This window comes from Zootoca vivipara, chromosome 2, assembly GCF_965207765.1.
Source record: "Zootoca vivipara chromosome 2, rZooViv2.hap1.1, whole genome shotgun sequence".
In the NCBI taxonomy this organism is placed as follows: Eukaryota; Metazoa; Chordata; class Lepidosauria; order Squamata; family Lacertidae; genus Zootoca; species Zootoca vivipara.
In genome coordinates this window covers 21,935,727-21,948,389 of record NC_142584.1, presented here as the reverse complement: position 1 = coordinate 21,948,389, position 12,663 = coordinate 21,935,727, and the positions used below count along the sequence as shown (strand labels likewise).

The window sequence follows — 12,663 nt, the reverse complement described above, 5'->3', positions numbered from 1 at the left end:
TCCAGAAGAGACATCTCATTGGAATAAACTGGTATTTTTAGTTTATGGTATCTTTGATGGTGGTATTAACTGTATTGATTCGCTATAATTCAGAAGAAAAGTTTTATCACTCTTTGGGAAAGCGTGCAGATTTTCTGAATTGCAGTGTTAAAATTAAAATTTGCATCATCTTCAAAATACATTGAAAAGAGTTGTATGAATAACTATTTGTTGTCTTGTTAGATAGCCCGGAAACTTGATAACAAGATGGAAAGGAATTCAGAAAGATTGCTGGTTTCAGTAGTAGCGGTAAGCACCCTGTTTTTCATTTAACATTCAGGGGATCAGCTGTCTGGTTACATTTTGGAAAGTAATTGTTGTTACTGTTTATCATTTGTGCAAATCCATTATATTATTGTGTGCTTAATTTTTGTTGTTGTTTTGTTTACATGCAGTATCCTAACATCGAGTAGTATAGTTTCACCTTTTCAATCAGAGGGCATGTGATATTTGTTGCAGACAGTCCTGGAAGTCAGGGTGCTTCGCCCATAGATGACTTGTGTTTTTGTAAGGTCCTGGTTGAACGATTGTAATGCTTTATAAAGTGGGATTTCTTGAAAAAGCATTCAGAAATTTGGACTAGTGTAGACTGTGGCAGATTACTGACTGGAATTCACCACAGGGAACATATTACCAGAATGCTGAATGATTTACTTAAGACTTCCATTCAGTTTCCGGGTACCATTCAGAGTGTTAGTTTTAACTTTCAGTGGTGAGTCTAGAACCTTAACGGGCCAACTTCTCTTATGTGAGAATTCTATAATTTTAAGAGCTTCATCGGAGGCCATACTTTGAGTGCCTCTGTATTTGGAACTTAGGCAAGTGCCTGCAGAAGAGAATTGGCACCCCAATTATGTAGTTTCTTTTCTACACTGCAGTCAATCACATTCTTTCCTCGCAGAATTTTGGGCATTGTAGTTTACTGCTCACAGAGTTACGATTCCCAGCTACCTTTAACAAACCACAGTGCCTGGAATTCTTGCAGGGGGGGGGGGATGTGCTTCAAATGTGCTTTATACGTTTAGTGTGTACTACAGCTTTACCTTACACTGTAGTGTCGGAGGAGTGTTAATAAACGTTCAGATCCTGAAGTTCAGTTGAAACCCAGAGGAAGACATGTAAGAATACCATGGGAGACCTTGTATCAGGAAATATATCTAGTTCTTTGGACTAGTCTCCATGAGCCCCAGCCAGCATAACCAATAGTCAGGGATGAAATGAATCGGAGTACAAAACAAGCATTCTATGAATGATGAAGAAAATCACAAACCTCTTTCATAGGAGGAAAAACGTTCAAGAAATTAGAAAACAGATTTCAGCAGATTATAATTGGGAAGACTGTGATTTCCAGATTGAACTTTTTTAAAAATTGAACTTTTAAAAAAAAATCACCACAGAGCCTGCAACCTTATCATAAAGGTTTGCACTAAATGTGTCTGCCTGCCGTTGCCATAGTCTACCATGCGTCAAGGGGTTGTTGTGGCTACTCTTGAGTAAAGACACTCCAGTCCGCACTGTCTTTAAGGATTTTATTGTGCATACTATTTACAGTGCAGAGGTAACAGAAAACATGACTGCCTAGTCCGATTCAGAACCCGGCAATGGCTGCTTTCTGCTTTTCAGCCAGCATAAAAGCCTGGGCACCCCAAAACGCCGCCCCTTCGCCCTACGTGTGGGCGCGCGCCTCAATTCGGGCGCCGGAAGGAGAGGTTTCCCCTCTTGCTGGCTGGGGCGGCACCTGGGCTCCAACGTCTTGCTGAGTCCCTCATCCGCTGACCCTCGACCAGAGCAGTGCCAGGGCTCCGACACCTTACTGAGCCCTCTCTCCAAACCGCTCCATTCCTCATTCCCTCCTCCTGACTCGCTACTTGTGCTGTCGCTGGGCGAAGTGCTGGTCAGGATGACGGGAGGGGGCTCTCTGTAGGGAGTCCCCCTGACACCATGTATTATAAATACATGAGTACAGCAATTGGCATGCCCCATTCTATACACTCATGTTTAAGTTTCAGTAAACTCTGCACTTACAAATGCAAATCAGCACAGGACCAAAGCTGCTTCAATTAATATACTTTTTTCCCCTTTCTTCAATTTAGCCTTATTTGCAATGTGTAATTTGGCTCTTCCTTCTACGATATCTTGAGGTGAAGTGTGGAGGCAGATCGTTGAGAGAGGACCCATTTTTCAGGTTGGTGTGTCTTTGAAGTAGCAGTATTCAGAACAGTGTGCACCAACTAAAAGAATCAGCACAGATCAATGCGGAGGCTTGGATCCAAACCTGATTTCAGGATGATATTAGTAGCAGTATTCGTATTCGTATTCGTATTATTTGCACTTACTAGCCACTTTTCTTACAAAATAGTTCAAAGATTAAAATCAATATAAAACCAAAGCAGAAAAAAATTCATTCATATGTATTAAAAGTCCATTCATTTCACCACCCATTTCACATGCGCCTTGGATGCTGAACACAAGATTTGAGTTCATGTGAGGAGGGGCGGTCCTTAAAGTATTGAGCCACATAAGACCAAAAGCTTTAAAGGCCCCAAACCAGTACTTTGAATTGAGCCCAGAAGCTAACTGGTAGCCAGTGTAATCATGCCAGAATTTTTATATGCTTGGACTGTCTTGCTCCCATTCAGCAGTCTGGCCAACAAATTCTTCACCAGCTGCAATTTCGGAACTGTCCTCGAAGGCAGTTCTCCCCCCACCCTCAATAAAATGCATTGCAGTAACCTAACCTAGAGGTTACCAATGTAAACAACAGAATTTAGGCTGACCCAGTCAAGACAGGGGCACAGCTGGGCCAGCAGTCAAAGCGGATAGATAGCACTTGGTGCCACTGAGGCCCCTTGAGCTTCAAGCAACAATAATGGTTGCCAGAAGCTATATAGCTGCTCCTTCAGAAGGAGTGTAACCCCATCCAGAGAAGACCACATCCTCTTCATCTGGTCTAACATCTAACCCTAGCAGTCATGTCTGGATTAGGTTCCAGTTTATTGACTCTCATCCAGTCCATTACAGAGGTAAGACGTCAGTGCAGCACATTCACTGTTATGCCTGCAGATGTAAAGGAGTAGGGCTGGGTGTCATCAGCGTATTGCTCACAGTGTACTGCAAAACTCCTGGTGACCCCACTCAGTGGTTTCATGTTGGTTAAGCAGCACGGGGGATAAACTCAAACCTTGCAGAACCCCAGACTGAAGGCTCTATGGAGCTGGACAGTTGACTCCCCAAGCACCATCCTTGGCTGTTGCTCCTCTTCAAGCCAGTAGTAGATGACTCAGAGAATCTTGGCACTTGGGGACCCTCGCCTGTTGCGAGGGACTGTGCTTACTGCCAGTTCTGCCACAGTGATGGATCGGATAGGGACATAGCAGGGTTGCATGTATGGAACTTTCCATATTATAGACTGGCCTGTTGAGCTGATGGCATTACAGTGGTACCTCCGGTTGCAGATGGGATCTGTTCCAGATGTGCGGCTGGATCCCGAGGTTTTCGCAACTGGAGGACCGCTACTGTGCATGTGGCGGTAGACTGCTTCTGCTGTATACTACTGGTACTACTACTGTATTTCTGTTAGTGCTATGTGTCCAGAGATCCCATGAGCAGAGTTTAAACATATTTTCCTACCTCCAGAACTCCCGTGAAAATGAAGCCCTGGAAGTTCCCAGATGTGCCACATAATGAAGATGAGGATGAAGATGTTATGGCTGAGAGGTTGAGGGTTAAGGAGATGACAACCTGCCAGAGCTGTGAAGAGGTAAGTCTTTCCCTGCAGTGAAAAATCACACTCCCTATTTTGTACCCAATGATGTGCTGAGATTTAGGGAAACTGGAAGTCTTTCTCCTGGCAGCACAGGGGGAAGACAGGTGAATGAGGAGTAGATGAGCCTGAGGCTTCTGCTTAACCTCAGGCTCACATGTGTGTGCCTTAGGCTCATGTGTTCCTGCACATCACATTGAACCAGGGTTTGCTACTCCTCACTTCAGTGGGCTAAATCACCCCGATATTGTTTTCTGCTGATTTTGGTGATGGTGACATAAAGAACAGAAATTAAAGTAGACACAGCGCCGGGGTGGATGGAGCTCAGATGGGATTGCACATAACCACCTCCGCTGTCATCAGATTAGTGTGCATGCGAGAATGTGTGGCGGTCATAGCAATTGATGGCATGACACCCCCAGAGGATTGGACAATGGTGAATGTAGCCCTCAAGCCAAAAGAGGTTAGCCACCCCTGCGCTAAGACAGAGTTCCAGCTTGTGAACATCACACACTAATCCATGCTCATCCCAGCTCATATATATTGGGCTAAGCCATGGTTTAGTGTTACACGAGGATGCAGTCTTTGACTGAGAGAGGTTTTGCCCATTCAATTGAATATTTTTTGCAGTATATAATCTCATCCAGTATTAAACTCTGTCATATTTTGCTTTATTAGAAACCAGCAGTTTTGGTCAGTAATTTGCATAAAGAATACGACGAAAAGAAAGATTTTCTTCTTGGAAGGAAAATAAAGAAAGTGGCAACAAACCATGTCTCTCTTTGCGTAAAAAAAGGTTTGAGTTAGATTGTTTACTATGGAATCAATACTCTTTTTTAAAAAAAGAAAATATAACACCCCCTCTTGTGAGGCACAACTGCAGGTGCTCTTTCTTTTTATTTCAGGAGAGATTCTGGGACTGTTGGGCCCCAATGGAGCTGGGAAGAGCACACTCATTAATATATTGGTGGGAGAAGTCGAACCAACTTCAGGCCAGGTATTCAGATGCAACCTAACCTGTCTGCTCACTCTTCCTCCTGAGTTTTACTGTGTTCACCATTTCAGGAGTTCTCTTTTAATTAAAAAGAAAGAAAGAAAGAGTTTCATAGCTCAGGCAGTGGTCCTTCTTTCTAGAATGAAGAAACTGATATTTCGTACAGAAACTACCTACAGTTTACAGCTTGATTTCAGAATGAATTGTCCATGCAGCTCTCTGCTCACGCCACACCCTGCATTGAGTCGCTTAAGAGCAGTAGCTCCAACACCAGTCTTCCTTCTGCCACAACAGCAGTGTGGCTCACTAGGAACTGTGATCTGACATGCCAGACAGCCAGAACAAAATGGGTACAGAAAGAGAGACAGAGACAGAGAGAGAGAGATTGTGGTGGGTTGACAGAGAAAGAAGGATTGTCAGAGAGCATGGGGTGTGTGAAGTGTCCCTTTTCTTCAGAAGCCCAGTGTGCTGGTGCTGGTACAGCTGTTGGTTTTCATTTGCGCTGAAAAGGGCCATACAAAACTGAAACGGTTGAGCTGAACAAAACAGCGTTAGGAGTTACAAACAGACTCACGCTCGTCTTGATTCTGGCAGCATTCTGAGGACAGAAACTAAAGATAGGAAAAATGGGTTCCCCATATAACACTTTATAAAGTCAGAAATAGGCTCGTAGGAGGGTTGGAACTTGCCCAGCCTCCATAGGATTATCATGTATCAGTAAGATGAAAACTCTTCAGATGGTATTTCTTGCCATTATTTTAATTTAGCTCTTCCTATCTTTCAGTATTTCCTTGCAAACTTTATGTAAGAATTATAAAACCATAAACTGTGTAGTTTAGTTTTTTATGTACACCATGTTGGAATGCTAATTATTAATTGGTATAGAAATGTTTTAAATAAATACATTAGCAATAATAATGATAACAACAACAACAACAACAAAGGTGAAAATGTTAACTAAGGTTTGGTATATCCACAGGTGCTGATGGGAGATTATTCCTTAGGTGAGAATAATGAGGATAGCGGCATGAGATTTGTGGGATACTGTCCTCAGACAAACCCGCTCTGGCCTGATATTACATTACAGGAGCATTTTGAAATTTACGGTGCTATCAAAGGAATGAATGAAAGTGACATGAATGAAGTCATAAAAAGGTAAATATTTTATTTGGAACACTTGTTGTACAGTAGTCTATGCCCACCCACCCCGTCCTTGGGTATGGGTATCTTACTTAATTGCAAGGTATAAAAGCTTTAATTGATTGTGATCAAATTGTACTTGTAAACCTTAGCATGTCCCTTTAAAATGCAGCTTTCAAGTATTAAAGTGGTACATACAATATTTAACAGAAGTGTTTCCTTTACACTTGAGAAATGGCTCAAAAGGGAGATAAACCCAGAAAGAAAAAAGATTTAGAAACCTCAGAATGCTGTTTATAAGTAGCAAATACATATCAGGAACTGTGTTGAGTTTTAAGATACTGGACAATTCACAGAGGGGTGGCAGGAGAAAAAAGATTCTCTAAGAGATGCTAAAACCATCTTCCATGCCCTTCTTCTTTTATTGGACAGTTTTCACCAGGCACAGTTTGTTTTACTACTTTTGTCCAGGTAAATTACATAAATCTCACTAGCGCATTGAAAAAGACATAATGAGCATATAATGAATTTATTGATGTTCTCTCATGTAGGCTTTTTAGAATGCTTACAAGTTTAATATTGTAGTGACACCCCTTTCTAGACTACAAAAATGTTGGCCATGTGGTTTTCTGCAGCGTTTCCAGCGCACTTGACTTCAAGGAACATCTTCAGAAAAGGACAAAGAAACTTGGAGCAGGAATCAAACGGAAGGTATTTTATTGCTTTAAAACATTTTATTGCTTTAAAACATTTCTAATTCATGCTACATGGAATAAACTGGCATTTGACTGTATGAGCACCCCCTGCTCAAACTGATGTAAGCAAGCAGCCCTCTGCCTTGATTCTTCTCAAACTCCATTCTCTGCCTACCTCTTCCCCAATGACAATAAAATCTCACCTTGCAAGAAGTGGACAGGGTAGCAAGTGGAGGAGAGCTCCACTGAGAATGAAAAATGCCCATCTCCTTAGGTGATTGTCCATCAAATGGGTAGATACTGACATCTATTGTACAAAGGCAGAAAATGCAGAATTGAGGAAGTAGATTGCCTCTCAGTGTACAGAACCCCCTGTTCATTTCCTGCCTCCCACCTGGGCAGTTAGGGTTTTGACTAGCTTGTATCCTGCCTTGCCGATTATCTCCCCACTCCTTCTGTTTTCCTTTTTACTACCTTGTTCCCCTGGTTTGGATGTGTTTCTGTTGATTTACGTGAGAATTTCGTGAGAATTTCATGTCATAGTGCCTCTTTTCCCCCTCCCTCAGCCCCGAGCCCTTTCAGTCACAGTACATGGTAACTTGGTTCTCAAACTTAATCCATTCAGGAACTCCATTCCAAAACCGAAGCATTCCAAAACCAAGAGGCACTTTCCCATAGAAAGTAATGCAAAACGAATTAATCTGTTCCAGACTTTTAAAAACAATCCCTAAAACAGCAACTTAGCATGAATTTTACTATCTAAGGAGACCATTGATTCATAAAATGAAAGCAATAATCAATGTACTGTACTATAAAATTAGACAGTATTGTAGATGATAAAAAATTTAAAAAACTTTTTTTCTTCCCTGCACTGATGATAGTCATTGTTTGGATGGGGGTGATTTTCTCCATTTCCACAGTCACACAATCAATCAATCAATCAATCAATCAGTAGCTGAACTGGGTTCCACACAGTCACAAAAACAAATTAACTGAAAAAGCCTCAAAAACAAAAATACAAAATAACTAGCAAAAAAAAAGCACCAGACTTAATCCGCTCTGGAAGTCCGTTTTACTTCCAAAATGTTTGAAAGCCAAGGCGCAGCTTCTGATTGGTGCAGGCACCCCGGAAACAATAGCCGACAACTGCATTGGACATTTGGCTTCCAAAAATCGTTTGAAAACCAGAACACTTCCAGGTTTTCAGACTTTGAGAACCAAAGTGTTTCAGGACCAAGGCATTTGAGAACCAAAGTACCACGGTAGTGGTGATTTGCTTTTTAGTTAACCTTCCTTACATCTTCCATTCTGTGAGTGGTATGTTAGTTCCTGGCAATTTATGCTGGGTTTCTTCGTGGCGTGCTTGTCTATTTAGTGTCCAGCATTTGCAATTCCACATGCACAGCAAGGTTTTTCTCCCTTGCCAGCTCCCCCCCCCACAAAGTAAGCCCTTTTGCTCTGAGACTCTTCTCTCTTACTTTTCAATGTCACTTGATTCCTCCTTTAAATAAACAAACCCAATCTGTCTTTCCCGCTTTCTTCTTCTACTCTCCTCCCAATGGCAGGCTGAATGGGTTCCCCTGGCAGTTGTTGGAGCCCTACTCTACCTACCACCTACTGTACTTTAGCTCCCCCAAAATGAAACTCTCCCCGTCCCCCAGTAGACAGAAAGATTGCCGTTGCACCCTCCGGCATTAAATCGAATGCTTGGAAATCCCCTTTGAGAGTTTCCAAGTGTTTGCACACTTTGAGGATTAAAGTCAATGTAGTTTCAGTGTGTGGACATGTTTTCTTCATCTGTAGAGCACACGGCCATCAATTAATCTTTCTTTCCTACCCTCTTGTTTTAGCTATGTTTTGCCTTGAGTATGCTTGGTAACCCTCGTATTACTCTACTAGATGAGCCATCTACTGGTATGGACCCCAATGCAAAGCAACATATGTGGTGAGTAACACCAAATGACATGGAGAATGTGTTTTAGAATGGAATATCACAGCTTTCTATTTAGAATTACATCTCACAACTTACTGCATCACTTTCAGTGCAGCTAGCAAAACCCAGCATAAACATCTGAAAACTCAGCACAGTGAACAAGCATTGACAGCAGGAACATAATATAACATAGTTGCAACACAAAACAACACTGATTCGATGATGATGATGATGATGATGATGATTGCCTCCCCCTCCCCCAGAATGCGCAGGATAATTTTGGACAAATGAAAATAGTAGGTGGCAGCTGTCTTAGGGAAACTCAGCCACCTCAGAATCAGCAAAAAGTTAAGGAATAGAGATATTGTGCTACCCACGGTAAACTCCAATCTCTTAAGAACCCTCCTGCTGATTATCAACTTTCAACTCCGCAGTACCAGAAAAGGGAGTTTTGTGCCATTTTTTCCACACACCACATTGAAAGGATTTATCAGAGTATTGTGTAAATTGTAACCTATGGCCAGTGCGCCGGACCTACCTGTCATCCTTGGGGAACGGGCACATAACAACAACAACAACAACAACAACAACAACAACAACAACAACAACAACAATAATAATAATAATATATTATTTATACTCTGCCCATCTGTCTGGGTTTCCCTAGCCACTCTGGCGGCTTCCAACAAAAGATTACAAATACATTAAAACATCAATCATTAAAAACTTCCCTAAACAGGGCTGCCTTCAGATGTCTTCTAAACATCCGATAGTTGTTTATTTCCTTGACATCTGATGGGAGGGCGTTCCACAGGGCGGGCACCACTACCGAGAAGGCCTCTGCCTGGTTCCCTGTAACCTCACTTCTTCCAGGGGCAGGGGGACTGCCAGAAGTCCCTCAGCGCTGGACCTCAGTGTCCGGGTTGAACGATGGGTGGAGATGCTCCAAAAATACTTGGGTATGGAGAAACAATTGGGGTGTGAGAGAGATTTGTACTTCATTGCATCTCCAGCTGATGGAAAATCCAGCAGATTATTTTATGTCGGTTATATGCTACTCCATAGAGAAACATTAAAAAAGTGAATCATTTGCAGTGAACCACTCCATTCCACTTGCAAAAGTGAACCACTCTACTTTCCCACTATTTATTACATCTGACAGGAAGGCAATTCGTGCAGCTTTTAAAAATAAAGAGAGAGCAGCCATTCTGACAACTCACTATATGGAAGAAGCAGAGGCTGTGTGTGATCGAGTCGCATTCTTGGTGTCTGGAAAATTAAGGTACCTCCTCCGCGTCTTTGGGATATATTGAATAAAAGCATCTTGGACTTTTGCATTAAAATATCATGAAAGGTTTTGACATTATGTTCGCCTTTGTCTGCCTGCCTGCCTGCCTTTTCTTCCCCTTCCCCCCGCCCCAAAGATGCATTGGTACAGTTCAACATCTCAAGAGTAAATTTGGCAGAGGATATTTCTTAGAAATGAAACTGAGACATGTGCCGCTTACAGAGAAGAAGGAGCATCTTCAGAGGGAGATTCTGCGCATCTTTCCAAATGGAAGTCACCAGGAAAGGTAATAATAATAAAAAAAGCAAATAGTGTAAGAGCTTGATTTCACGCAACACCCCAAAGTGCACAACATGGGGAGGGGGGAGGAAAAGTGAGGATTCATTGGTCAGCTGGCAACACACCTTGCAACAGTGACACAGAACTTCGCCCACAGGTTGGTCACAACAAATGCCTAACTTCCAGCTGATCAGCTCTACAACAGATAGCCTTGGGAATCTCAGAAAAAGAATAGAGTGGGAACTTCTCTCCTCTGGTCTTCTCTCGAGTCATAAATTGGGCACTGATGTGGGTTTTGGTCTGTATTTTCTTGCCTGTCCTCCTAGTTACACTTGGGCACACATTATTGCAAATATTGCTTGTTACTGTAAATATAGTTATGCGTTTGTTATAGACCCAAAGTAGATTGTGGTTGATGGGGCTGGCAGAAAAGTTTGCTAGGGTCCTTGACAGGCAGCTAAGATCTGCTTGTTTTTTGTTTTTTAAAATAATTCTTTATTGAATTTTACATAAGGAAGAAAAAGGAAAAGAAGAAAAAGAAAAATATAAAAAGGAAATACAAAAATACAAAAAACAAAAATAACAATATTATCACGTCTTATCTCTTCAAGCTTCTTCACTTCTTCTTACAGTCCTTATTGATACCATTTCCAGATCTTAGCTAAACATCATAGAATTACGTCCTATCTCCCAATTCATAAACTTATTCTTAAATAATTCTTATTCATTTTATATAGAAAAGTGAAAGAAAAAGAAAAAACCAAAATAAAAATAAATAAAAAAAGAAAAGAAAAAGACAATCATTTTATCCAATTTCTAATCTAAACATTTCGGACTTCCTCATTCCCCCTTCTTGAGTTCCTTATTAATAACTAATTGTTGCAGTTTTCAAATCTAGAATTACATTCTTTCTTCCAATTTAAAACTTCTTTTTAACCTATTACCCAATATTCTCTTACCCAAAAATATTCATATTAATCAGTAATTATTGCAATTTCCAAATCTAATATCAGGTTCTTTCTTCCAATTTACAACTTCTTTTTAACTGTTTGCCCTTCATACTTCTCTTTACCTTTATTACCCAATATTATTTACCCTTTTACCCAAAAATATTCATATTTAATTTTCAAAATCTTCCCCTCCCCTTTTTATTCCCACCCTCGAAACTAAATCTACCCCCTTTCCTTGGAATCGATGTCTCCAGAGATTTCAGCCAGCTCCTTAATGCATTCCGAGTTCAAACCGTATTTTATCCACCTATAAAAATCACCCCGATTCCTCCTCACCCCACTCCTGCTCTGTCCCAGTCTAAGTTTTGCTCAATCCTCCCCCCCCCTGCTGTATTCCTAACATTTTATCTTCGATCTCATTCTCTTTCTGTCCCCCACCTGCTTCCTTCTCCCCCTCTCTCACTGGGGTAACAGACTTTTTGTTTTTCCCCTTCTTGGGGGACTTTTGGATCGAATCCCTTCCCTATTCCACCCCTCCCACCAGTGAAACAGTGATTTCTTCATCATCCTCTTCTGTGTCAAAGTTCAGTTCTGTTAGGTCAGCAGTCTTCTCTCCCATAGTTATTACATTTCCTTCAGGATTGCAGTTCCCCTCTGTCATTTCGAAAATTTTCCCTGGAATCAAATCACCGCATACGTCTTCTTCTAGTCCTTCCCCTTGTCCTTCTTCCTCTTCTCCCTTTTCTTCCTCTCTAAATTCATATGGATCATCTGTTTCAAAATTCAGTTTATTAATTCATCCGTCCTCTCAACCATGATTGTTGCAACACCTTTAGGATTGCGGATCTCCTCTGTCATTTCCAGAATTGTTGTCAAAATCAAGTCCCACTGTGAATCCATCTTCTCACAGTCCGGAACCTTCTCTTCCTTCCTGTTGGTGCTCTCCGCCACCATAATTATGGCTGAGCAGGAAATGGTATTGTTATTGTCCTTATTTTGTATTTTCCAAATATAAAAAGGATAAAATCCCGTCTGAACTGGATCCAACCTCTATTTCTTTACTTTTTCTCTTATTATTCGGTCTCAAATTCAACACTGAGCAGCCCTGAGATTTATTTTTTAAGCTTCCTCTTTTACTTGTCTGCAGCTCTCAGTCTCAAACTCATGCAAACAGTCACATTCTTTTCTATTGTGACGCCATAAAGACGGCTAGCCGGTCCTTCCTTTGACCCGACTCCCAAGTTCACGGGGGGTTTCCCCTTGTCAAATCAGTCTTTTGCAGAGATTTATACACACTTTATCTTTTTCCCTTACTCTGCATCAGGAAAAAGTTTTTTTAAAAAATAATAATAAATAAATTTCTGAGCTTTCCATAGCTTTACTGCATCGTCCATTACTCAGGGGGGGGGGGCTGACTTCCCTTTTAAGCCTCCTCCCAGCGCCAATTTCTCAGTCCAATTCACAGATTTTTGACTTACTTGATCCAAATCTCTTCTTTTTGAAGGAAAGAATCCGCCGCTTGCAGGCTAGAGGCATGGAGCTTCGCTTCGTGGAGGTAACAATGTCGCCCAAAATGGCTCCA

At 41.4% G+C, this 12,663-nt stretch overlaps 1 protein-coding gene across 4 annotated transcripts in view; it reads left to right on the top strand.

Annotated features, from left to right (window-relative positions):
• Nucleotides 1-12,663, top strand: part of LOC118079657 (cholesterol transporter ABCA5) — a 71,475-nt gene that overhangs the window by 52,723 nt on the left and 6,089 nt on the right. For 3 of the 4 annotated variants that reach the window (XM_035104064.3, XM_088661414.1, XM_035104063.3), the window contains exons 27-37: nt 223-288; nt 2,133-2,224; nt 3,676-3,799; nt 4,481-4,598; nt 4,708-4,799; nt 5,776-5,951; nt 6,572-6,647; nt 8,482-8,576; nt 9,727-9,846; nt 9,989-10,138; nt 12,586-12,636. In XM_035104064.3, the coding sequence (XP_034959955.1) occupies nt 223-288; nt 2,133-2,224; nt 3,676-3,799; nt 4,481-4,598; nt 4,708-4,799; nt 5,776-5,951; nt 6,572-6,647; nt 8,482-8,576; nt 9,727-9,846; nt 9,989-10,138; nt 12,586-12,636 (1,160 nt within the window). The remainder of the gene's footprint in view (nt 1-222; nt 289-2,132; nt 2,225-3,675; nt 3,800-4,480; nt 4,599-4,707; nt 4,800-5,775; nt 5,952-6,571; nt 6,648-8,481; nt 8,577-9,726; nt 9,847-9,988; nt 10,139-12,585; nt 12,637-12,663) is intronic. The other variant, XM_035104065.3, reaches the window with a different exon arrangement.